We start from the raw sequence: 25246 nt of genomic DNA, 5'->3' as shown, positions 1-25246 counted from the left end.
TTAGCAGGGAGAAAGCATTTCATTTTTTTTTTTTTAGAAGGAAATTGTCTTTTTTTTTTTTTTTTATTTGAAAGTCAAGATTACAGAGAGAGTAGAGGCAGAGAAAGAGGTCTTCCATCCGATGGTTTACTCCCTATTTGGCCACAACGGCCAGAGCTACACCGATCCGAAGCCAGGAGCTTCTTCCAGGTCTCCCACGCAGGTGCAGGGGCCCAAGGGCTTGCGCCATCTTTTACTGCTATTCCAGACCATAGCAGAGAGCTGGATTGGAAGAGGAGCAGCCGGGACTAGAACTGGTGCCCATATGGGATGCTGGCGCTCCAGGCCAGGACATTAACCCGCAGGGCCACGGCGCCGGACCCTGGGGAGAAAGCATTTCAAAATGCTGGGGTCACCCTAGCTCATTACTTTCCCTAGGTTAGCGAGGCAAGAAAACCCCTTTCTGATTTATGCCTTGAAGAAAAAAGGATATAAATCTTTGCTTCCCATATTGCATGAGGGCTCCTAAGTCCTAAGGTCATTCTAGCACCTGCTGATTCCCAGGGTTTCATCTTCATGACACAGCAGCCTCTTTTGGTGACTGAGTTTCTCCTGGTCATAGAGAGAAATGCTAAGGAAAATTCAGTTTGTTTTTTTTTTTTTTTTTTTTTTTTTTTTTACAGGCAGAGTGGACAGTGAGAGAGAGACAGAGAGAAAGGTCTTCCTTTGCCGTTGGTTCACCTTCCAATGGCCTCCGCGGCCGGCGTGCTGTGCTGATCCGATGGCAGGAGCCAGGTACTTCTCCTGGTCTCCCATGGGGTGCAGGGTCCAAGTACTGGGGCCATCCTCCACTGCACTCCCTGGCCACAGCAGAGAGCTGGCCTGGAAGAGGGGCAACCGGGACAGAATCCAGCGCCCCGACCGGGACTAGAACCCGGTGTGCCGGCGCCGCAAGGTGGAGGATTAGCCTAGTGAGCCGCGACGCCGGCCAAAAATTCAGTTTTCAAATACATCTCAAGCCTTTGCTATGCACCAGGCATGGCATGCAAGGCACTGGGGGCTCTACTATTTGTTTAAAAATCCAAGGCACAGGTTTAGAGAGCATATTATTTTAAAAATGAAGTTTTAAAAAGTTTCCCAACTCGTGTGGGGTGTGTACATGCAGGTTTTGTGCAGACACAGTGCGAGCCTTGGGCGAGTTCTGCTGCACCAGTGAGACACTCGGGCCTACGGCTTCAACAGCAACAGGTAGGGAGGGCGCAGGGAAGGGGGTGACTTGCACACGTACCCAGACACTTTGCACCTGAAGAGCAGCCCTCAGTGCCCTGTGCTGTCCAGGACACCATTCCTTCCAGTGTACACTGTGCGAGGGTCAAAGCTGGTCACCAAGGATTCTGTTAAGGATTTTCTCTCTAAACAGACAATCACCCAGCCATTAGTGTGTGCCAAGGCCACTGGCCACGGCCAGCTTTGTCCCTTGCTGCAGGCACACCTGTATACCAGACACGGGGGGCTTAAAAACTGAACTTCCAGAAAACCATAAAAACAAGACTCATCGATCCCACTGTCCAGTCTAACGCAGTGCTTTTCAAGCTTTTTAAAGCTGTGACACATATAGAAAGTGACAGTGCTGAGTGAAGGCTGATCATAGCATGAAGGGGCTGGCCTGGAAGCTCTGGGCGCCTCGGGGGCTGAGGGCTCAGCGCGTGCAGCAGTGCCCCACCCTCACCCAGCAGCTCTCTTCCAGTAGATAAGCAAAGACCACCTTGAGGATGAAGTGGCTTGAAACAGTGAGATGGCCTGCCCCTGGGCTAACGCCCGCTGTTGGAACACCATTCTGAAAGTGAAACAATGGACTATGCTATGGCTTGAGTATGGTTTGTCCCCTGAAGTTGCAGGTGCTGGAAGCTTCGTCCCCAGTGTAATAGCACTGAGAGATGGTGGGACCTTTAGGGGGATCCACGCAGGGCCTGGGTTAGGTTCTCTGGGGGACAGGATTAGGTCTTGTGAATGAGTTAGGTCTTGCAGAAGTGAATGCGTTCTCACAAGAGAAGGAGGTTATAAAGCAAGCCTGGCATCGCCCCTCAGCTTTCTTGCCGCGGGAGCTCTCCCGCACGTGCATCCATGTCCCTTCCATGTTCCTGCCGTGCATGAAGCAGCATGTGGCCCTCACTGGAGGCTTCAGAAGACGCTCTTGGGCCCGCAGTCTGTGAGCTAGGCCTCTGTATCAATTTCTTAGCCCTAGTTACAGCAATGGACAGTGGACTAATACAGACTACGTGGCTGAACAGAGGAGGCATCATCAAAAACCCCAGGCTCAGGCCCTGCCCAAGACCCATAAAACTAGAATCTTCAGGAGCAGCACCAGGCAGTTTTCCTTTTTAAGATTTTAACTTGCTGGGGCCAGTACTGTGGCAGAGCGAGTGGGGCCACTGCCTGCAGTGTTGACATCCCATAGGGGAGCCAGTTTGTGTCCCGGCTGCTCCACTTCTGATCCAGCTTTCTGCTAATGTGTCTGGGAAGGCAGCAGAGGATGGCCCAAGTCCTTGGGCCTCTGCACCCATGTGGGAGACCTGGAGGAGGCTCCTGGCTCCTGGCTTCGGATCAGCACAGCTGCAGCCATTTGGGTAGTAAGCCAGCAGATGGAAGATATCTCTCTCTTTCTCCTCTCTCTCTCTCTCCTCTCTCTCTGCTTCTGCCTTTGCTGCTCTGTAACTCTGCCTTTCGAATAAAATTTTTTTTAAAGATTTTAACTTGTGGGGTTAGCATTGTGACACAATAGGTTAAGATGCCACCTATGACACCAGTATCCCATGGGGTGCCAATTTGAGCCCCGGCCACTCTGCTTCTGACCCAGCTCCCTGCTAATAAGCATAGAAGGCAGTGGATGATAACCCTAGTACTTGGGTCCCTGTCATCACATGGGAGACCTAGATGGAGTTTCTCACTTCGGGCTTTAGCCTGTCCCAGCCCCAACTGTTGTGGGCATTTGGGGAGTGAACTAGCAGATGGAAGATCTCTCTTTGTGTCTCTCTCTGTCCCTGTCACTCTGCCTTTCCAAGAAAAATAAATCTTTTATTTATTTATTTTTATTTGACAGGCAGAGTTATAGACAGTGACAGAGAAAGACAGAGAGAAAGGTCCTCCTTCTGTTGGTTCACTCCCCAAATGGCTGGGCCACATGGAAACCAGGAGCCAGGAGCTTCTTCCAGGTCTCTCATGTGGGAGCAGGGGCCCAAGGACTTGGGCCATCCTCCACTGCTTTTGCAGGTGCAGTAGCAAGGAGCTGGATTGGAAGTGGAGTAGCTGGGGGATTGAACTGGTGCCCGTATGAGTGCTTGCACAGGCAGCAGCTTTACCCACTGCATCACAATTCCGGCCACGATTTATTTATTTATTTTTAAGATTTATTTTTATTTATTTGAAAGGCAGAGAGAGAGCGCATGCAACAATCTTCCATCTGCTTGTTCACTTTCAAATGACCAGGGTTGGATCAAGACGAAGCCAGGAGCCTGGAACTCCTTCCAAGTCTCCCATGTGGGTGCAGAGGCCCAAATACTTGGGCCCTCTTCCACCACTTTCCCAGGAGCATTAGCAGGGAGCTGGATCAGAAATGGTGCAGCTAGTACTCAAACTGGTGCCCATATGGGATGCTGGCATTGCAGGTGTTGGCTTAACCAGCTGTGCTGCAATACTGGTCTCTCTTCTTTTTTTTTTTTTTTTTTTTTTTAAGATTTATTTATTTATTTGAAAGTCAGAGTTACACAAAGAGTGGAGAGGCAGAGAGAGAGGGAGGGAGGGAGGGAGGGAGGGAGGGAAGGAGGGGTCTTCCATTTGCTGGTTCACTCCCCAGATGGCTGCAATGGCTGGAGCTGCGCCGATCAGAAGCCAGGAGCCTCTTCAGGGTCTCCCACATGGGTGCAGGGGCCCAAGCACTTGGGCCATCCTCCACTGCGCTCCCGGGCCACAGCAGAGAGCTGGACTGGAAGAGGAGCAATCGGGACTAGAACCCAGCGCCCATATGGGATGCCGGCGCCCCAGGCAGATTAACCAAGTGAACCATGGCACCGGCCCCAAATCTTTTATTTTTTAAAGTAAGTTGAATGAATAAAAGAAAAGGGGAAATTACAGGTGATGTATGATTATCCTTTCTTTAAATCAAGGGTGGGGAAGCTTTTCTCTGCTAAAGAACATTTGGATATTCATAACATCAATCGTGGACTATACAAAATCATCAACTTAAAAATGCGCTTCCTTGCCAGCTGCGGTGGCCATTGGAGGGTGAACCAATGGTAAAGGAAGACCTTTCTCCCTGTCTCTCTCTCTCTCTCACTGTCCACTCTGCCTGTCAAAAAATAAAATAAAATAAAATAAATGCTTCCTATAGATTTATTGGGTTTCAAGTCCCACCTGCGGTTCCCTTGGCAGTGCCAGACCAAATGATTCTGTGGGCTTTAGATGGCCCAGGGGCCGGACATTCCCCACCCACGCTTAAAATTCTGCTCTAAGATAAGACTTATGAGTTAGAATTACTTTAAAACTGCAGTCTGTTTGTTCCCTAGTGGCAACAGAAGTGTGATGAATCTGCCAACAGTACCCTGTCAGTAATGGAAGGAAGACCTTTCCAGTACTGAGCAGAGAATCCACTTACATTTGGTGAAAAAAGAAAGTCTTCTGAAGCTAACCATTTCATTTATTCTCTGCCTATGCAGCCGAGGAACAATTTTGGGAAAGCAGTACCGCAGGATGAGGAGAGAGAGAGAAGGAAAACTTCCCGATGTCTCCAGGGAAACCTCTGTCTTTCATTTGCCAGGTGCTTTTCCTCTTCAGCAATCCTTCCAGGAATTCATTTTCTTACAAAAAAAAAAAAAAAAAAAAAAAAAACACCAACCAGTCTCACCAATGAAAACTCTCCTTCACGTTATGCATTTCCTTAGCAGGAGTTTTCATAGCAGCAGAGAGATGCTCTCTCTTTCCATTTGTGCTCCAGCTGTACATCTCAGGTCTACATTCAGTCATCTAAAAATCTCCCATAACCTACTCTGTGACTTTGCCATTGGGTACAGACATTTAGCAAAGATGTGGCTCTGAGGAGCAGGCCACAGTAAAGAGCTTTCTCTTCTGTGCCATGCAGTAACTCTGAAAGAAGACTCCACAAGTCGTTTGGCAAACAGGATGCATTTACAAGTATTCTGAAGGCATTTCTGTTCAGATCCTGAAACTTGGGCAGTGTGACAACCTGGTTGGACCCATGGCTAGAGACCACAGTGCTAAAACTGGAACTGTCACAAAAACTGACAGCACAGGATCCCCAGCCCTAATACAGGATTACAGAAAACTCCAGGCTGGCAGACAGCAATTGCACGGAAATCCCAACGTGAGAATCCAGTCTTCAGAACGCACTCCCCCATCTCCTAATCCTGCACTGGTCTGATTTTCCGTTTGGTGGAGCTCCACGTCGACACCCTAGTAATGGCTAACACATCCCGGAGGGATGCATGCCAGAAGCTGGATCACTGCTGGCAAGGCACACACGCTTGGCATACCATGCTAACGCTCCAAAGACACACACCCCTTGGGTGGCCATGGGTGTCGGCAGCAAGGCTGAAAGTTCAGTCTCTTTTGGGTTTTGCAATTACCTGCGTATGCCAGTGTGCTGAGTAACTCTGCTGCTATTTCAGAGACTAATTTAGCATAATCTGCCTATGTGGGAGGTAACTCATGTACTGGGTTTAAAATATACAAAACTGTCAAGCCATGAGATCAGATGGCTCATCTTTCACCTGTTGGTCCCTGGCTGACAGCGGCTCTTGTCACTAAGACCCCTGCCTTGTTATCATCTGATAGAGCTCATTAAAGAGTAGCATCAGCCCACATCCTGGTCTCAGAATGCCAGTCTAAATAGCCATCAATAAAGCTGCTATTAAGACTGCTGTTAGAGGCGACAGTAAAGGATGAAATAGACCTAACTTTGGATTATCAAAGTCAAAACCATCATCAAGAGCCACAATAACGTCAGGATCAAAATCCAGCCGAGGTCCTGAAACCAGAGCTGCTTTTATTTAGCAATCTAACATCTTCCTCAAATTCTGAAGCAAACACCCATGACCTGACTTTGAACTCAGACTTGTATCTTCTTTTACATCAGGCTGGAGGGCCACATAAGGCCCACGAAATCATCTGGGACTCAAAATTCAATAAATCTACAGCAGGCTAATTTTTAGGTTGGTAATTTTGTATGGCCCACGAATGATGTTATAAATATCCAAATGGCCTTTGGCAGAAAAAAAGCTCTCCATACCTGTTTTAAAGCAATCACAAAATATATTTTTAATATCTCGCACATGTGACTCAGAAGATTCTTCAGTGCCAATGGTAATTCTTAAAGAGGCTATGTAATTTGGTACGAATCTTAGTTACTTTGGAGGAATTACTTAGGTACTTGGATTGTCTATTATCAAGGATGTTAATAACGAGTGCCTTCGCTTTTTTAATCAGGTATAATCAAATCAGGTCTGCCCTTAAAATTTGCACAGTCCAGGGCCAGAGTCCAGCTCCATGTGTCTAGATATTTATAAGCTGTAAATCAAGATAACAAACTTGAAAATATTTGACTCCTTTGTATATTCATTCAACCTCCTTTCTCAATGGTGATCTAGTTTTGTTGACTTAAAAAAAAAAAAAAAACCTGATGTAAAGTTACTGCATGGGGCTGATGCCATGGCGTAGTAGGTTAATCTTCCGCCTATGGGCACCAGTTCTAGTCCCAGCTGCTCCTCTTTTTTTTTTTTGGACAGGCAGAGTTTACAGAGAGAGAGACAGAAAGAAAGGTCTTCCTTTTGCCGTTGGTTCACCCCACCAAGTGGCCACTATAGCTGGTGTGTTGCGGCAGGCATGCTGCGCCGATCCGAAGCCAGGAGCCAGGTGCTTCCTCCTGGTCTCCCATGCAGGTACAGCGCTCAAGCACTTGGGCCATCCTCCACTGCCTTCCTGGGCCACAGCAGAGAGCTGGACTGGAAGAGGAGCAACCGGGACAGAATCTGGCGCCCCGACCAGGACTAGAACCCTGGGTGCCGGCGCTGCAGGCGGAGGATTAGCCTAGTGAGCCGCAGCGCTGGCCCCAGCTGCTCCTCTTCCAATCCAGCTCACTGCTATGGCCTGGGAAAGCAGTGGAAGAGGGCCCAAGTCCTTGAGTCCCTGCACCAGGAAGAAGCTCCTGGCTCCTGGTTTCAGATTGGCACAGTTCTGGCTGTAGCAGCCATCTGGGGAGTGAACCAGCAGGTGGAAGACCTCTTTCTCTATCTCTCCCTCTCACTGTCTGTAACTCTACCTCTCAAATAAATTAAAAAATTTTTTAAATTAAATAAAGTTACTGCAGACCTGGAGTGAGTGTCTTCCCTGACGACACACAGTTCAAGATCACAATCAGAATTGGAGGCTCGAAGAAGCCTTTGAAAGGGCCCAGGTTTATCATCACTGAGACGGTACAAAGTAGCCTCTGACTTATAAACACGTCCAAAGAGCTGCCTTGCATCTCACACAAACACTGGTCAGACACAGTACATCACTCAGGCGAGAAGTTCTGAGTTAGCTTCCAAACTGCAGTCCCTTTAGCTAAAAGACATGGGATAATGGAAGTGAGTAATGAAGCAGAGAATAACCGTTGTGTGAGGTGCAGACATCCACTTGCTCACTAAGGCACCATTTGCGCTTACAAACCAAAAACCAGAGGACTAGGGAAAAAAAAAAAAGCACAGAGGCCATGGGATACCATGGGATCACTGGTAACCTTGGTAAAAGAAATGACCAAAAGGTATTCCCTGTGGGTGCAGTGGCCATTATGAACTAGCATGCAATATTCATTGAGGGAGACGCCTGCATTCTCTTGGAGGCCTGCTCTCTGTGTTCAAAGCCAGATGGTGAAAATCAGGACCTCTTGGGAAAATTGCATTTTATTGGTCCGGGGCAGGTCTGAGATGGGTTTTTAATGCTTCTCAGGTGCTTCCAATGTTCAGCCATGTGGTCCATCTTACCACTTTCTGGGCGATGATGTGCTAAGGCTGGTCACGTGCCAAAAGAGGAGGTTAAATGAAGACAGAAAGCATGCATGATAGATAGGTCAAAGTGGAGTGAACACTGTTTGCAGAACTTCTGAAATTATAGACAAAGACGCTTCATCTTTTAAGGTCATTTGTCACATATAAGTCAGTACGTTTACATTGCAAATCCCCCCCCACCCTGAAATCCTACAGCAAGCCCTGCTCCCCCGGGCTACACCAAGGAAGAGACAGGTGACAGAGAAACTGTAGCTCGAAGGCCGTGGGGCAGGTGGCAGAAGGGGTCTGAAGTACCCTACAGTCTAGAGAATGACCGCTGGAGTTATTTGTAACTCCCTGGTCATGGGCAACCTGATGTCCTTAACAGTTAATAAGGGGCATGAGAGGAGCCCCTGACACCTAAGGGCAAAGCATTAAAAAACATTTCTTCTATCTTTGACGACTAAAATTTATATGGGGGCTGGTGTTGGGGCATAGTGGGTTAAGCCACTGCCTGGGATGCTGGCATCCCATACTGGAGTGCCAGTTCAAGTCCGGGTCACTCCACTTCCAATCCAGCTCCCTGTTAATGCCTTTGGAAAAGCAATGGACAACTACTCACATGGGAGACTCAGCTCCTGGCCTTGTTCCAGACCAGCACCGGCCACTGCAGCCATGTGGGGAGTGAACCAGCAGATGGAAGATCTCTGTCTCACCCTATCACTCTGCGTCTCAAATAAATAAATCTTTAATTTAAAAAAAGGCAGAATTTCAGAGCGAGAGGAGAGACAGAGATCTTCCATCTGCTAGTTCACGCCCCAAATGGCCGCAACAGCTAGGACTAAGCCAGGCCGGAGCCAGGAGCCAGGAGCCAGGAGTCCAAGCACTTGGGCCATCCTCCACTGCTTTCCCATGCACATAAGCAGGAAGCTGGATAGGAAGTGGAGCAGCCAGGATTTGAACTGGTGTCCATATGGAATGCTAGTATTGCAGGCCGTGGCTTTAACCCGCTGAGCCACAGCGCTGGCCCCAATAAATCTTTAACATAAAATAAAATTGGTTGTTGCTTTGAAATTAACATTTAATTACTTCCCCCAAATCCATAAACCCCAAGAGAGAACAAAGCAACTCCTAGTGTTCCACATCTAAATCTGTATTATTTGACCGATGTCATTTGTGTTAGGTATAAGCAACTGAAATACAAGTCACGCTGTAAGGCTTGAGTCTTGCTGTAAGCTTCAAGATATTTGCTAATGATAAGGATGATCTTGGAACTTGTCACAGGTAAGAGTAAGAGGACAAGAAGGTGCAAGGAAAGAGCCCCTGAGACTGCAGGAATCCAGACGCAAGGCTGTTTCCCTGGCTGAAGAAAGGGAGGAATGAGATATATTTGGAATTGGGAAGGCAGTCTGAAAAGAAACAATTGCTAGGTTTGGCAGGAGATTAAGTAGAAAGGCAATACTATGTGTTGGGCACAGGGCCATGGCGTGCTTTTCGTAATCGCATTTAATCCTCCCAGTAACCCTGCAAGAAGACATAGTTGTGCCTATTTTACAAGAGAGAAGACAGGCGTGCAGAAATTGAACCCCTCCACAGCCAAACAACTGGTGGGTCAAGGGCAGAAGCCAGCGTCCAAATCTAGAGCTAATGAATCACAAATTGTCTTTGCTGCTGTTCCAGCGACACTGCAGCTCACCAGTGAGAGGAAGCTCAGGGAGAGGCGAGAAAGGCAGGTGAACCACTGTTTCCTAGTCACACAGGCGATTTTTGATGAGACAAGTATCAGGTTGGGGGGGGGTGGGTTTAATAAGATGTGCTTATAAAAATATCTGTTCAGAGATAAGCATTGTAAAAAAAAAAAAACAAACAAACAGCGGGACACAGGTAATTCTGTGTTTTCCACGAGCACATTAAAAAAAAAATTTAAAAGGGGCTGGCACTGTGGCGTAGCAGGTAAAGCCACTGCCTGCAGTGCCGCCATCCCATATGAGCACCGGTTCTAGTCCCAGCTGTTTCTCTTCCAATCCAGCTCTCTGCTATGGCCTGGGAAAGCAGTAGAAGATGGCCCAAGTGCTTGGGTCCCTGCACCCACGTGGGAGACTAGGAAGAAGCTCCTGTTTCCTGGCTACGAATCAGCCCAGCTCCTGCTGTTGCAGCCATTTGGGAAGTGAACCAGTGGATGGAGGACCTCTCCCTCTCCCTCTCCCTCTACCTCTGTAACCCTGCCTTTCAAATAAATAAATAAATCTTTTTTAAAAAAGTAAAAAAATAACAAAATTTTAATAATATTTTTACACTTAAGTGGCCAGACAGGATCTGAATAAATACAGCTCTAAGCCCTTGTCTTCCTGCACTGCCAACAGCCAGAAATACCAGAGAGCCTCACAAAGGGTTAGCCCCATGGGACATGAGTTGGTGGACAGATACCCCCCCCCCCAGCTGCAATGAACATCAATAGGAAGCCAGCTGCTCAGTGCAGAGACAAATGGTGCTTTTACAACGGAGCATCTCTCACCTGAAAAATTCAAAATCCAAACTCCAAAATGCTCTAAAATCTAAAACTCAGAGCACTGACATGCCGCCGCAAATGGAAAATGCCATATCCAACCTCACGTGATCGCCTGCAAAACACTGGTGCACTAAAACATACCGTGCAAAATCAACTTCAGGATGTGTGCTTAAGGTGTACAGGAAACATAAACACGTTTCATGTTTAGACTTGGGTCCCATCTATAAGATATCTCGTTACAGACATGCAAATATTCCAAAATCTGAAAACTTCTGAAATTCAAAACACTTCTGGCCCCAGGCATTTCGGATGTGGGATACTTAACCTGCATTAACAGCCCTCCACTATCAGTTTAAAACGCAAACTAAAGCAGAAATGCCACCACATCCCAGCAGTGAATTTTGCAACAGTTCCACATTTGCTTCTTGACTGCTGCATTCTATACATTTTGTAGCCTGTCCCCTAGAATTAACTGCTCATCAGAGAGACCAGCTGTGATTCTCTGTTGTTGAAGCTGGTATTAGCAGATTAGAAGACATGGGAATAGGTATTTTAAAAAAAATAGCATTACACATATCAATATTCTTTGAAAAAAATAAGCATGATTGCAATATGCTATAGCACCTACTATCAGGCACTCAATCATATCAATGCCAGACCTGGTATTATCATTGCACTTTAAAATAGGCCACTTGGGGTCAGCATTATGGCACAGTGGGTATGCCTGCAATACTGGCATTCTATATGGGTGCCAGTTTGTGTCCTGGATGATCCACTTCTGATCCAACTCCCTGTTAATGGCCTGGGAAAAGCAGTGGAAGGTGGCCCAAGTATTTGTGCCCCTGCCGCCCACATGGGAGACACCAATGATGCTCCTAGCTCCTGGCTTTGGCCTGGCCCAACCCTGGCTATTGTGGCCATCTGGGGAGTGAAGCAATAGATAGAAGAAAGGAAACAGTTCATCTTTCTTCTTCGCAATCTTTCTTAAAATGCCAGGTAGTCAAACCAAAACCAAAGCCCAGTCTTCAGGCCATTTCCAAGGGGACAGTGATTTTTACATCAGTGCTGTCTGCTTGGGCTGAAGCTACCCGCCATGTGTCACTTTGTAAGACATCCTTAAAACTGGTATCCCCTGGAGACCCAAGAAGTCGGTTTCTATTTCTCATGAGCAGACACAAACAGAAACACCCTTTGCCCTGACACCAGCCCATGCAAGCTCATGTTCCTCTATCTATCAGCAGAGCCCATGAAGATCAATTTCCTTACAGAGTCTGGGCACAGCCAATGAATCTAGGGCAGAGCCAGGGGGCTGTCTCAGGCTGCAAAGGAGATTAATTCCTCAGAACTCCTTTAGGAATGGGAGGGTTGAGTGGGGCAGGGGATATCCCATAAGCATAGCCTGCTTCTTCATATAGTTTATACAGTTACTTATCTGCCTTGAGCTGTGCCCTACATTCTATGGCCTTCCATTTTTCTCCTAAAGAAGGCCATCTTGGCTCCGTGGATTTAAAAATAAAAAAGGTTAGTTAGTTCGTCTATTTGTTTATTTGAAAGGCAGAGTGACAGAAAGGGGGAAGGAGAGAGAGAGAGATCTTCCATTCTCAGATCCACTCCCCAAATGGCCACAACAGTGGGGCTGGGGTTGGGCAGGGTTGAAGCCAGGAGCCAGAACTCCATCTAGGTCTCCCACATAGAGGCAGGAACCCAAGTACTTGAGTCATTATCGGCTGCCTCCCAGGCACACCAACAGGAGGTCGGATCAGCAGCAGAGGAGCTAACTCAGACTGGCTTCCTGGATTTTTCTCATGCTGTTGTAAACATAATGCTGCTAACAGCCTCGCAGGAGATCTCTCTTTTACTGCCTCACAAATTGCACAGTCCCAGATATAAAACTGTTGAGAGTCTGCTAGGAAGACTGATAAAGAGTCTCTTTTTTGTAGTTCACAAGTTGTTGGCCAAGTGATTTTCTAGAAAATTTTAAGAATTTATAAGACAGTGTGTTCTAGAAGAAAACAGAAGAAAGGAGGGGGGTAGAAATCACCTTTTTTGTACCACATGAAGAGTTACAACAGTCTTCATGGAGTGAAATATCCCAGAACTCTGTTCCTGCCTCCCATTTACACATGCACTCAACTCAGCTAGGGGCCAGATCCTGACTGAGGGGAGACACACGGCCAGATCCAAGGGCAGCCTCTGCTGCAGGGTGGCCCACACGTCACTCGCGTGTCCTAACCCCAGCCTTGTTGCTGCGGCCATGTTGCTCGGATGGTCAAAGGAAAAACAGAGCATCACACACACACGCTTGTGAGGCTGCCTCTGCATTTTTCAGATTACCTTGATTCGGGGTATTTGGTGAGGGTGGCCAGGCTGCTGGTGTACATGTGGCCGCCCACGTCGATGTGCACGGGCGCATTGGATTTTGTGAGCTGTGCTGGCGTGGGGATGCCTTGGTTGTTCAGTGGAGATGCGGGGGATCTAGTGATCAGAGGTCTTGACATATTGGGCCGACTGTCCTATGGAGAGATAAGCAAGTTTAGACAGTGTTTCTCTTTTCAGTGGAAAGAAAGGAAATACATAGAGCATAAAGAATAAGTCAGTAACTAGTGCTGATATTCTCTCAGTAATAAAATCTGGAAATCAGCAAGCTCTCGCTTTTGAAATAATGAATATTAGGAAAACAAATTATGAAATAAAAAGAAAGGAAACTGTACATGCTCAGAATCCCAGAGCTGAGCAAGGGTTCCTTTCAGATAATTCTGAAGACCAGTACTAATGAATTCTTGAATTTAACAACCGGTAAATGGCATGGGGAGAAATTCTATTTATCCCAAATGAAGAGATAATCAATGCTTAATAAAATACACATCCAAATAAAACGGGTATGACTTATCCTTTGACAACTTCTTTATTGCTATGCACTTGGAATAAAAACAGATCTTTGACACCTGAGTGCTACATGTTTTCCTAAAATTTTCAAATCAAGAAAAAGAGGGCAGAACGAGATTAGCCATCAGCTCATACATGTTGCAATCTTGCAGAGAGGCACCAGTGGCAAGTCTGTCAGTCCACAGATTAAAAAATTAATAATCAGGCCGGCGCCATGGCTCAATAGGCTAATCCTCTGCCTGTGGCGCCAGCACACCGGGTTCTAGTCCCGATCAGGGCACCAGATTCTCTCCCGGTTGCCCCTCTTCCAGGCCAGCTCTCTGCTGTGGCCAGGGAGTGCAGTGGAGGATGGCCCAAGTGCTTGGGCCCTGTACCCCATGGGAGACCAGGAGAAGCACCTGGCTCCTGGCTTCGGATCAGTGTGATGTGCCGGCCGCGGCGGCCACTGGAGGGTGAACCAACGGCAAAAGGAAGACCTTTCTGTCTCTCTCTCTCTCTCACTGTCCACTCTGCCTGTCAAAAAAAAAAAAAAACAATTAATAATCAGCCCATCCTCTACCTGCTGTTCCCTGATTCTGTCCCTAAGGACTGTGTGCCTGGGAAGGCTTACCACAGCCTTCACTGACAAACACGTGTTTGTGAGCCGGAGGCCAGCTGCTCTTCTGTACCCCTGACTCCTTGAACCAATCAGCCTCCCGAGGTGGAGCCACGGCACACGTGGACGCAGCAAGGTGCAGCAGTACAAGCAGAGGTTCAGCGTGAGCAGAGACCCAAGTGGGGACATCACACTGTGGCCGCAAGAACCTGCTGGGGAAACTGTACTCTTGAGAAAATAAAATGTTCTATCCTTTCCATGGATACAATATAAATATTTCAAACGCTATCTAAACAAGGTTGACTGCTTTTACATTAGAGCCCAAACCACAGACAAGTCAAGTCAGGTCTCTGGCACTCCATGAAGGGTCAAATATTTAGAGTCTGCAACTGAAGAATCAGCTAAAATATCATTTAGGGATGAATTCTGGACAGCTGACGACACACGTATATGCCCTATTTCTAATTTAGCCGGAGACTGGTTTCAAACACATGGTGTGTGCCAAAGCCAACGATAAAGTGCACGAAGGGGATTTTGAAAAATGCCTTTGATGGAGATTACAGAGGGGAAGTCATCTCATTTCTGTGCATAAAACGCGGCGCGATAAAATATAAATTTGCAAAACAGCATAGATGTTACGATGTGGATTAGCTTGAGGAGTTACCTGAGGCACAACCGTTCGACTATTTAGCATTAACCACATGTCCAAGCAAGACTGCGAACGCACACGCTCTCTGAAATGTCACATCTACTAGGAATCGGGTGGCGACTGGGCTTGCACACAAAACATTTGCCATCTGTGTGGTGCTCGTGGGCTTGTCGAATTCAATTCCACGGAAGCAGAAATGGTCACAGCCAGAGAGTTAACGCTTTAGTTCTTAAAATTGGGTGCCAGGCTCATGGGGATTCATCATATTACAGGTCCTATTTTTTTTAGTAATGCAAAAATAGGTCTTAAAAGTGCAAAAGAGGGCATCACACCAAGAGGTTCATGGGTTACTGGGAAAGGGAAAAACTAAAACGACGGCGTTGGTAGGAAATACAAAACAGTTAAGGTTCAGAAATAGTCAAAGTAGCATTTTAGGTGCCAGCCTTCGGCCTGATGGTTGAGGTGGCAGCTGGGATGCCAGGGTCTCACACTGGAGTGCGTGGGCTCAGTTCCTGGCTCTGGCTCCTCACTCCAGCTTCCTGTCAACACAGACCCTGACAGGCAGAGGTGACAGCTCAAGTAACTGTGTATCTGTCACCTACATGGAGACCTGGATTGAATTTTTGACTCCTGACTATGCCTCCCGCCCTCCCAATGACCCTGACAGGCATAAGGGGAGTCAACCAGTGGATAGGAGCTCCCTCTCTGACTCTCACATCAATGTTTGAAAATGCAATCACATAACCTCCACTTTAAAAAAAAAATATATATATATAGTCTGATTTCCTTTCAAAGAATCATTTCCTGGCTGCACACACACGCACCTCCCTCCCTGTTATAATTCAGCCCGTCACAGCACTGCAGAGTCTGTAATAGTTTTTCAATTGGACACATTCTATATCCCGCCTGAGGGTGCTCAGGCGAAAATGAACAGATTTGCAGGGTTAATGTTGTCGTTAGACTGTGACCTCATTCAGCGCAGCTCTAACACTGCGAGGTCTATATAGAAGGAGGAAAGAATTATAGCATAACTGATCGGCTGAAGGATTCCAGATTTCTCAGAATATCTACCGTTTACATTATAAATCATAAATGGATGGATATTGTTACATTTAAAGTTGAACCAGAGTTTCTCTGACGGGGGGGGGGGGGGTTAACCCTTCAGGGCAAGGATTGGAATTGGTCTTTGTTGAGCCCTCCAACTCCTCCCAGGGTCTTCCCCCACTCTGATACCTTCCCTGCTCTGTGTGTGTGTCCCCTTCATCACAATCCTTTCTAAGGTGCTGATGGTAGCTAACAGGGTTAAAGGGCTTCCATTCGGTACTTCCTGTAGTGGGAAAGATTGAAAGAACTTTTAAAACCTACAGGCTGGGGTGGGGGTAGGTATGGGGCTGGAGGTCTTGGCATTTGTCGTGGGATGGAGGTGACACTCAGTGGCCACCCTGCCTGCTCCAGAGGCTTCATCCAATCATCATGGCAGCCCCTCGCCTGCCAGGGACTGCAGTGGGCACTGTCCCACCTTCATCTGGATACTGACTTCCCAGACGGGCCACTACGAGCAGCAGCCACCTCCTCACTGAAGGAGAAAGCCAGTGCCCAGCTGGAGAACCTGCGGCCTCCCTGACTGCCGAGTCAGCAAATCAGCCAACACGGGTCTCCTATCTGTAGATTGTCTGTTACTGGGGAAAATAAATTTATTTTTAAAAACCTATTCATTTAAGCCGGCGCCGTGGCTCAATAGGCTAATCCTCCACCTTGCGGCGCCGGCATACCGGGTTCTAGTCCCGGTCGGGGCGCCGGATTCTGTCCCGGTTGCCCCTCTTCCAGGCCAGCTCTCTGCTATGGCCAGGGAGTGCAGTGGAGGATGGCCCAGATGCTTGGGCCCTGCACCCCATGGGAGACCAGGAAAAGCACCTGGATCCTGGCTCCTGCCATCGGATCAGCGCGGTGCGCCAGCTGCAGCGGCGGCCATTGGAGGGTGAACCAACGGCAAAGGAAGACCTTTCTCTCTCTGTCTCTCTCTCTCACTGTCCACTCTGCCTATCAAAAATTAAAAAAACAAAACAAAACAAACAAACAAAAAAACCTATTCATTTAAGAGAGAGAGAGACAGACAGACAGAGACAGACAGACAAAACTCCCATTTGCTGGCTCAGTGCTTAAATGCCTGCATCAGTCAGGGCTGGGCAGAGCTAAAGCAGGAGCTGGGAACTCAATCCAGGCCTCAGAGTGGCAGGGAACCAATGACTTCAGCCGGCACCTGCTGTCTCCCAGTGTGCCCCTTAGCAGGAAGCTGCCAGTGGGCGCCAGCTGGGACTCAATCTCGGGCATTCTGGTTGGAATCCAGCATGCCGAACAGCAGCTTACCACGAGACCACCTGCCTGTCCCACATCTGTGTTCTTAGAGCTGGTCTGAGTGGGGATTTGTCACCTCTCCTGGTAGAGTACCCTTTCTGCTCTATAGCTGCCTCTCTATGAGGTCATTTGGTTGGGGGACACCTGTCCTGTGATGCACAGAACTGCTGTCCACTGACGGGTGCAGCACAATTATCCATGGCGTCATCACCTTTCTTAAACTACCCTTTCCCATCTGACTTTTCCTGTAGTCATTCTTCTATTAGCACCCCAGTTCGCATGTGTTTCCCCGTCACTTCTGAAAAAAGGAAAGCAGAGGCGCTAGCCAGAGAGAGTACAAAGGGCTTGAATGGGCCATCACCACTCCCGCAGAAACAGCTCGGAGCACTGAAGTAGCCTGAGCTGGTCGGGCGTCTCCGCTAAGCCCCTCTCTGGCCCGCACACCTCACCCAGGGGAAAAGAGCCTGCCCTATCATTAACCGGCTCGGTTGCTGCCGCTTCCTTGTTCAGCCCACTGTCTCTTCCTTCCACAGTATTAACATCTCCGAGGAGCCAGGCATTGACCAGGTGAGAGAGAGACAGCAGCAAAGCAGACAGATGGTGCCTGGCCTTAGCAGGCTTCTCGGCCAGTGGGAAACAGAGACCAAGAAGCGACTACCAAAAGGGCAGGGGAAGGCCAAGGCACCATGGCAGCTCAATGGCGTGGGGACTGGGAGGGAGGATGGGGAAGGGCCCTGGAGACAGTCTCAGCCAAGGCCTAATAGATGAGAACGAACGCCAGGCTGCTGCAAGGAGAGTCCCAAGCAGTCCTGCCAAGCCTCGAAGTGGGAGAAGGCATGGTGCACTTTAGAAGTCAAAAGTTCAGTTTAGCATGGGGATTTAACATTTATTTTCTTTCCCAACGTGAAGGGTTAACACAGGAAAGAGAAGCATGTATGATAACGGTCTGAGAACAACAGAATTAAATGTTAATTTATAACTGAAAAAACCCCAAACTACTGCAACATCTGTATGTCTGAAGAAGAGCAGGACGACGAGTGAAGGAGTGAATGGTTACCTCTCTAAATGGCAGCATGCAACAGACTGCTTGCAATAGAGCAAATGCTGTTTGTGGCACTGTGGCGGCCACTCGAAATAGGCGGCTACTTGAGCACCTCATGTGTGGCAATCACAGCTAAGGACTGAATTTCTTTCTTTTCTTTTAAGATTCATTTCTTTATTTATTTGAAAATCAGAGTTACGGGGTGGGTGGGGGGTGGAAGGGACAGGGAGACAGAGATCTTTCATCTGCTAGTTCCCCCGCTAGATAGCCTCAATGGCCAGGGCTGGGCCAGGCCAAAGCCAGTAACCAAAAGCTTCCTCCTAGTCTCCCAGGTGGGGCATTATCCACTGATTTCTCAGGTGCATGAGCAGGGAGCTAGATTGAAAGTGGAGCAGCTGGGACTCAAACCAATGCCCGTATGGGATGCTGGTGTCACAGGCAGTGGCTTTTCCCCACTATGCTGTAACACTAGCTCCAGGGCTGGATTTTAAACTTTAATTAACTTTTAATTTAAATCATCACCTGTGGCTGTGGCTGTTCTATTAGACAGTTTAGTACACATTGCTACATTTTTCTTAATACTAGGAAGCCCAGATGATGGCAGATTGAATGTATCACACACATGATGGAGAAGGGGTACTTTAGAATTGAACACAAACAGCCTACAACTCCATACCATGTTCACTTTCTCCACCTTTATGACCTTTTACTGATTTCCCGATATTATTATTATTATTTTAATTTGACAGAGTTAGACAGTGAGAGAGACAGATGAGAAAAAGGTCTTCCTTTTGTTGGTTTACCCCCTAAATGGCTGCTATGGCTGGCACTACACCCATCAGAAGCTGGGAGCCAGGTGCTTCCTTCTGGTCTCCCATGCAGGTGCAGGGGCCCAAGCACCTGGGCCATCCTCCACCGCCTTCCCAGGTCACAGCAGAGAGTTGGACTGGAAGTGGAGCAACCAGGTCTAGAACCCAGCGCCCATATGGGATGCTGGCCCTGCAGGGGGAGGATTAACCAAGTGAGCCACGGTGCCAGCCCTGATTTACTGATATTATAAAATGAAAAAGGAACTAATAGCCACACAAGGAGGAAAAAGAAAGGCACTCTACAGATCTGACATACATAAGAGAATATATTGTGTGGCTCCATTCATACGAAGTGACAACTGGACAAAACAAATCTGTAATGACCATGGCCCCAACTCTGGCCACCTTGGGGGGCTCTGGATGGGCAGAGGTAGGAAGGAGCCTATGCAAGCTGGAAAAATCTTAGGTCTCCCTGTGGGGGGCTACACAGTTGCACACACATGTACACTCAAGACTGACTTCAGGGGTGGGAGTGTGGCATAGTGGGTTAGGCTGCCACTTCCAATGCCTGCATCCCAGAGAGGCACTGGTTCGAGTCCCAGCTGCTCCACTTCAGATCCAGCTCCCTGCTAACGTGCCTGAGAAAGCAGAGGAAGATGGCCCAAGTCCCTGGGCACTTGCACCCACATGGGAGACCTGGATGAGGCTCCTAGCTCCTGGCTTCGGCCTGGTCCAGTCCTTGCTTGCAGCCATTTGGAGAGTAAACCAGCAGATAGAAGATACTCTACTCATCTCTCTCTCTCTCTCTCCCTCCCTCCCTCCCTCCCTCTCTCTCTCTTTCTCTTCCACTCTCTGTAACTCTGCCTTTCAAATAAATAAACCTTTGGGGAAAAAAAATAAACAAGCAAAAAAAGACTGACTCCCCCGTAAGTTCCACTTAAATAAAAAATTAAGCCAGAAATAACCCTGAAACAAATGCCTCTAAGCAGAACACTTTCCCGTTCCAATCCTCACTTAAATCTCTGTGAACTATTGCCTTTTCTGAAACCCAAAAAGGCATTTATTATTTCCCTTCATAGAATAGAATTCACCAGCTCTGACCAAAATACGCCGACATGAAAGCACCCTCTGGAACCTGATTTCTCATTCCTCCTTTCCCCATATCTCCCTGGTACGGATTTCCCAGGAGCACTGATCAGTTTATCTTCAACATGGCCATTTCCCAACTGCAAGCAATTTGCTGCTTCCTCATGGCCTCATCATCCATCTCACCTACCCAGCAGACTCACAAAGATGTTTGGTGGTAGGCTCCTTCCAGGGACTTGACTTTAGGCATCTTTCAAAAGAAGCTAATAATAATAATAATAATAATAATAATAATAATAAAACCTTGTCTCCTAAGTCTAGTCTACCATGTGCTGTTCCAACAGGAGCCCCAGGATACTGCCTGGAACAAATGAGGTGAAGTTTGAACCAAGCGTTGTAAGGACTTTATTTGCTAAGAATGTATGCCCTTGACTCGCCTCCCTCTTTCACGGGGGAAGAAGCAGGCTTCCTAGTGCTGCCTGCAGAAGAGCACACCAGCAGTGAAACACTCCTATTCCCTGATATTTTAATTCATAACACTCAACAGGGAGATGAACGACTTTAATACAGACCCTAACTTTTCCAAAGATCGCAACCTGGATGTAAAATACATGACCAAGTCCTTCTCTCTCTCCCTCTCTCTCTCTCTCTCTCTCTCTCTCACACACACACACACACACACAGCAACTTTGATACAAGGCACGACTGCAGAAGGGAGAGTTCTGATTAATTGTATTCCTTCTACTCTGGCCCCTGTGGCAGGGGTGGGGAACTTTTTTCCCTGCCATCTGGATAGTTAGATCACTTGTAGGCCATACAAAATGATGGACTTAAAAGTGAGCCTGCTATAGATTTCCTGAATTTTGAGTCCTGCTTGTAGCTGCCTTGGCAGGGCCCAGACCAGATGATTTTGAGGGCCTGATATGGCTCTCGGGGTGGCTGGACAGTCCCCACCCCCAACTGGCATGCAAACTGTAATCGAAGTATCTCGGGCAGGGGCACTGCGTTCGGGGATGGAAATTTGTGTTTGCCCTAGGAGTGAATTTCAGGAATGACACAATCCTACTAGACTCTTCCTCAGGATTCTTAGAGGAAAGCATCACCTTACCGACCATCATCGATATACTTCATGGTATTGCAAGCCTCTGAGGCACAGTGTCCATGTGTTTCAAAAGAAGCCTCGTTCGTTACACACTTGACCTTAGCCAAAGGGCTGAGAAGCGATGCCTCCTCTGTTTTTTCATCTGCTCAAGTCCTACTTATTGGGTACCAATCATGTGCCAAGCTCTATGGTCTCTGCTGACTTTCACTAACAGAATGAGCCTGGAAACATAGATAGATACACACACACACACAGACAGAGGCAGAGAGAGACAGAGAGAGAGAGAGAGACAGAGAGAGACTTTTCTGATTATTTCATAAGTTGAAAGACCAGTCCCACAGTGCTTCTCAACTGTCTGCAAGATGGCCAATAAGGCCCCAGAACCTGAGCATCCACAGCTGATGGCAGGACTTCCACTCACTCTGTTCATGGATTCCCCCTTCAGATTCAGAGCCTGCGAGCTCTAAACTCACCAGCAGAGGTATGCTTACTGATTCTCTAGTTTGTAGGACAGTCACTAATTACCAAAATCATTCAAAATGAAGTCATCCAAAAATCAGACTGGGGCCGGCATTGTGGTGCAGCGGGCCGAGCCACTGCCTGTGACACCAATATCCCATATGAGTGCCTGTTCAAGTCCTGAGTGTTCCACTTCCAATCCAGCTCCCTGCTAATGTGCCTTGGGAAGCAGCAGAAGATGGCCCAAGTGCCTGGGTCCCTGCCACGCATGTGGGAGACAAAGATGGAGTTCTGGGCTCCTGGCTTCAGCCTGGCTCAGTCCTGACTATTGTGGCCATTTGAGGAGTAAGCCAGTGAATGGAAGCTCTCTGTCTGGGTCTCTCTCTGATGCACTGCATTTCAAATTAATGAATACATTAACTTTTTAAAAAGAAAGTTTACAAAATGAATCAGATTAACTTAGACCAGAAAGTATATTATACACTGAAGAGTTTCCTCTAAAAATAGTAAAGAAAGACTTTTTAAAGATACTTTTCAAAACTTCATATAGCTGGGAATGTCACAGATACAGAGCGCCCTAACGATGTGGGGAAAGAGTCTTACTTGTTTTATAAAGCTGAAGACCTGACCTGAGCCTAGCCCCACCCTTAGTGTGATCTTGGAGAAGTTACCAATCCTGTCTGTCTCCAGCTTCCTGGTCTCCAACCCAGGGATCAATCCCCATGCCCAGAGAGGGAAAGATGGCAGCAAAGAGACACTGCCTGTGAAAACGTGTAACAGTGCTTGGCACACGGCGGGACAAATGACATCCCCAGCTGGCCCTCTGTGTCCTCAGGTTCTGCATGTGCACATTCAACACTGGTAGACCAGAAACATTTGGGAAAAAAGTTACATCTGTACAGAAAAGGGAAAGACTACTTTTCCTGTCATTAGTCCTTAAACAACACTATTTAAATAGCATTTGCATTGTATAGGGTATAAGTAATCTAGAGTTGATTGAAAACGTTGGGGGGGTGGTGGACAGGGGAGGCAGTGTTTGGTACAATGGTGAAGCTGCAGACTGGGATACCTACATCCCATGTTGGAGTACCTGGGTTTGAATCCCAGCTCTGCACCTGAGTTTAGCTTCCTGCTAATGTAGACCCTGGGAGGCAGCAGGTGATGACTCAAGTTGCTGAGTCCCTGCCACCCACATGGGAGACTTGGATGGAGTTCCCAACTCTAATTTCAGCTCATTCCAGCCCTGGCTGGTGTAGGTATTTGGGGGAGTGAACCAGTGGAGGGGAGCTTTCTATCAAATCAATTAGTTAATTAAATTTTAAAATTAAAATATAAAATATCCAGTAAGTGTGCAGGTTACATGCAACTACTATGACATTTAATAGAAGGAACTTGAACATCTGAGGATTTGGGTATCCAAGAGGAGTCCTAGAACCAATTCCCATGGATACCCACGAGGGACAACTATTATTTTTTCCTTCTGCAATCAAACAAAAAATCCTTGAAATTTGACAAACAAGTGAACCAGATGTACAGAGGAGCTTCTGTGTACCTAATGAGATGTGGAGGGACTTTTTTTTTTTTAAAGATTTATTTATTTATCTGAAGGAGCTAAAGAAAGGCAGAGGCAGAGGCAGAGGCAGAGGCAGAGGCAGAGGCAGAGGGAGAGAGAGAGATCCTGCATCGGCCGGTCCACTCCCAGATGGTCACAATGGCCAGAGCCATGCTGATCCAAAGCAAGGAGCCAGGAGCCTCCCCAGGTCTTTCACGCAGGAGCAGCAGCCCAAGGACCTGGGCCCCCCTCCACTGCCCCCCAGCCACAGCAGAGAGCTGGATCAGAAGCAGAGCAGCCGGTACTCAAACCAGCACCCACATGGGACGCCGGCACTGCAGGCAGGGGCCCCGCCCGCTATGCCACAGCAGCAGCCCCAGGATCTTCTTACTTAGTTGAGGAAACAAGGTCCACAAAACAGAGTTTTGAATTGATAGGATCAAGTGTTCCACTGTAGGGCAAACAGGAAAATAAGACAGGGCACAACCAGTCACGAACACACTTTCAGGAAAGGAAGTAAAGAATGAAACCATCACTGTAGGTGCACAAGACGAGATGGCACTGAGGCTGCACTGACTTTTCAGATAAAAAAATTCTGTAGAATAAAAATTTTAAAACAGGATGCTTCCAAGATGTGTTACAGTAATCTGCAATTCTTTCCTACTCTGAAGTAGTAACAGTTACTCTCCTTGCTTGAGGCCAGGACCGGGGTTACTTCTGTTTATCTATTTCACTGCACGGTATCTCTGCCAGACACAGAGCGAGGCTCGCCACGTGCCTTTTTGTTTTTTTCATTAAGAAATATGTATCCGAGAAGCTCCTTTATTAGATTACCAAGCTGGAGCCATGAAAAGAATGACGATTCATCAACATTTCTCTGCCTTTTTTTTTTTTTTCTAAAGAAGAAAATGAACTTGAGACAAAGAACATTTTGGTAGAGTTTTGTTGTTTATTATAGCCAAAGTCATTTTTAAATTAAGATTTCTTTTAAAATGTACTTGAAACACAATGATTTTTAAATTTATACTACAGTTTAACTATGGCTGTTATTAACTTATAAAAATTAAAATGTGGCATTAAAGTCACAGAGTAGGCTCAGAAATAATAGTTTTATAAGACCAAATTTTGCAAAAATATGTTCAGTGAAAATTTCTGGAATGAAATGCACCAAAGTATTAGCGGGGGTTCGAATGGGATGATTATGTTACAGGCAATTTTTTTAAAATTACTTTTATTCTTTTAAACTGTACAGAGCTGAACATTTATTACCTCTGAAATGTTTTTAAAATGCACTTTTTAAAAAGGACAAAACCGCACTATATTGCCCAGTTGTATTAATTAGTACATACTCTTGGCACACTGCTATTTTTTTTTAAGCCTCATAATAGGGATTTTTGGGACACTTTTTAGAGGACTGAATGAAGAAATACAGAAATGGAACTAAATTTAGGATAATGCTTCCCTTCCCTTTATTTTCTTGCCAGGGAGGAAATGAGCGGAACAGAAAATTAAATGGGCCTCAGGTCATGGTAAGCTCATATTCGGTTGACACAGAAGTCTATTTAGTTTGATCCTGAGAGGAAGGGCAGGAGCCTATGGTTTCTGCAGTCTAGGGCCTTTCTGTTCATGGCCCCTCTTCCCGGGTCTCGCCATTTGCAGGTCTGAAACACAGCAAACGCATATGAAGAAATTCCAATCACCCATGCACCTCCTGCGACTTTTGGAACAGGAGGCTGCAGGGCAAAGGGCCCTGCTGGCTGGCAGGGCAACAGTGTCTAACACACAGCGGACAGCCTTGCTGTGTGCGGCTGAAACCTCTGCACAATGTTAGCTATTATCAGTGCTTCAGAGAGGGAAGTTGACTCTTGGGTCAAGTGGCTTAGCCTATAATTACCTAGCAATGGATTTACTGTGATGGTTTACACGCTGGCCATTGTGTACCCAGATAAGGTTGCCACTCTCCTGTTACTTGGCCTTCCTAAGGGAAGGGATACTGGTCACTTTGGGGATGAACACTACTGGCTGGAGACTGAAAAAGATGGCAGTGGTCATGGAGGAAGCAGGGGCCAGCTGGCCTGGAGGCGGACCCTCCTCCTGCCATGGAGGCTTCACTTCCCAGCCACCCCAACTCCTGATTCTAGGTGCTAACTACAGGATACATCTGCCTCTAAAGCAACAGCACACCTG

The 25246-nt window shown here is 47.2% G+C and overlaps 1 protein-coding gene across 5 annotated transcripts in view; it reads right to left on the bottom strand.

The window, feature by feature from the left end:
• KCTD1 (potassium channel tetramerization domain containing 1) overlaps positions 1 to 25246 on the bottom strand; it is a 214721-nt gene that overhangs the window by 44042 nt on the left and 145433 nt on the right. For 4 of the 5 annotated variants that reach the window (XM_070050358.1, XM_070050357.1, XM_070050359.1 and 1 more), the window contains exon 2: positions 12859 to 13037. In XM_070050358.1, coding sequence (XP_069906459.1) covers positions 12859 to 13037 — 179 coding nt within the window. Of the gene's footprint in view, positions 1 to 12858; positions 13038 to 13808; positions 13919 to 25246 lie in introns of those variants that run through there. The other variant, XM_070050360.1, reaches the window with a different exon arrangement.

The sequence above is a fragment of the Oryctolagus cuniculus genome, chromosome 10, assembly GCF_964237555.1.
Source record: "Oryctolagus cuniculus chromosome 10, mOryCun1.1, whole genome shotgun sequence".
In the NCBI taxonomy this organism is placed as follows: domain Eukaryota; kingdom Metazoa; phylum Chordata; class Mammalia; order Lagomorpha; family Leporidae; genus Oryctolagus; species Oryctolagus cuniculus.
This window is presented reverse-complemented; position numbering and strand designations above follow the sequence as displayed.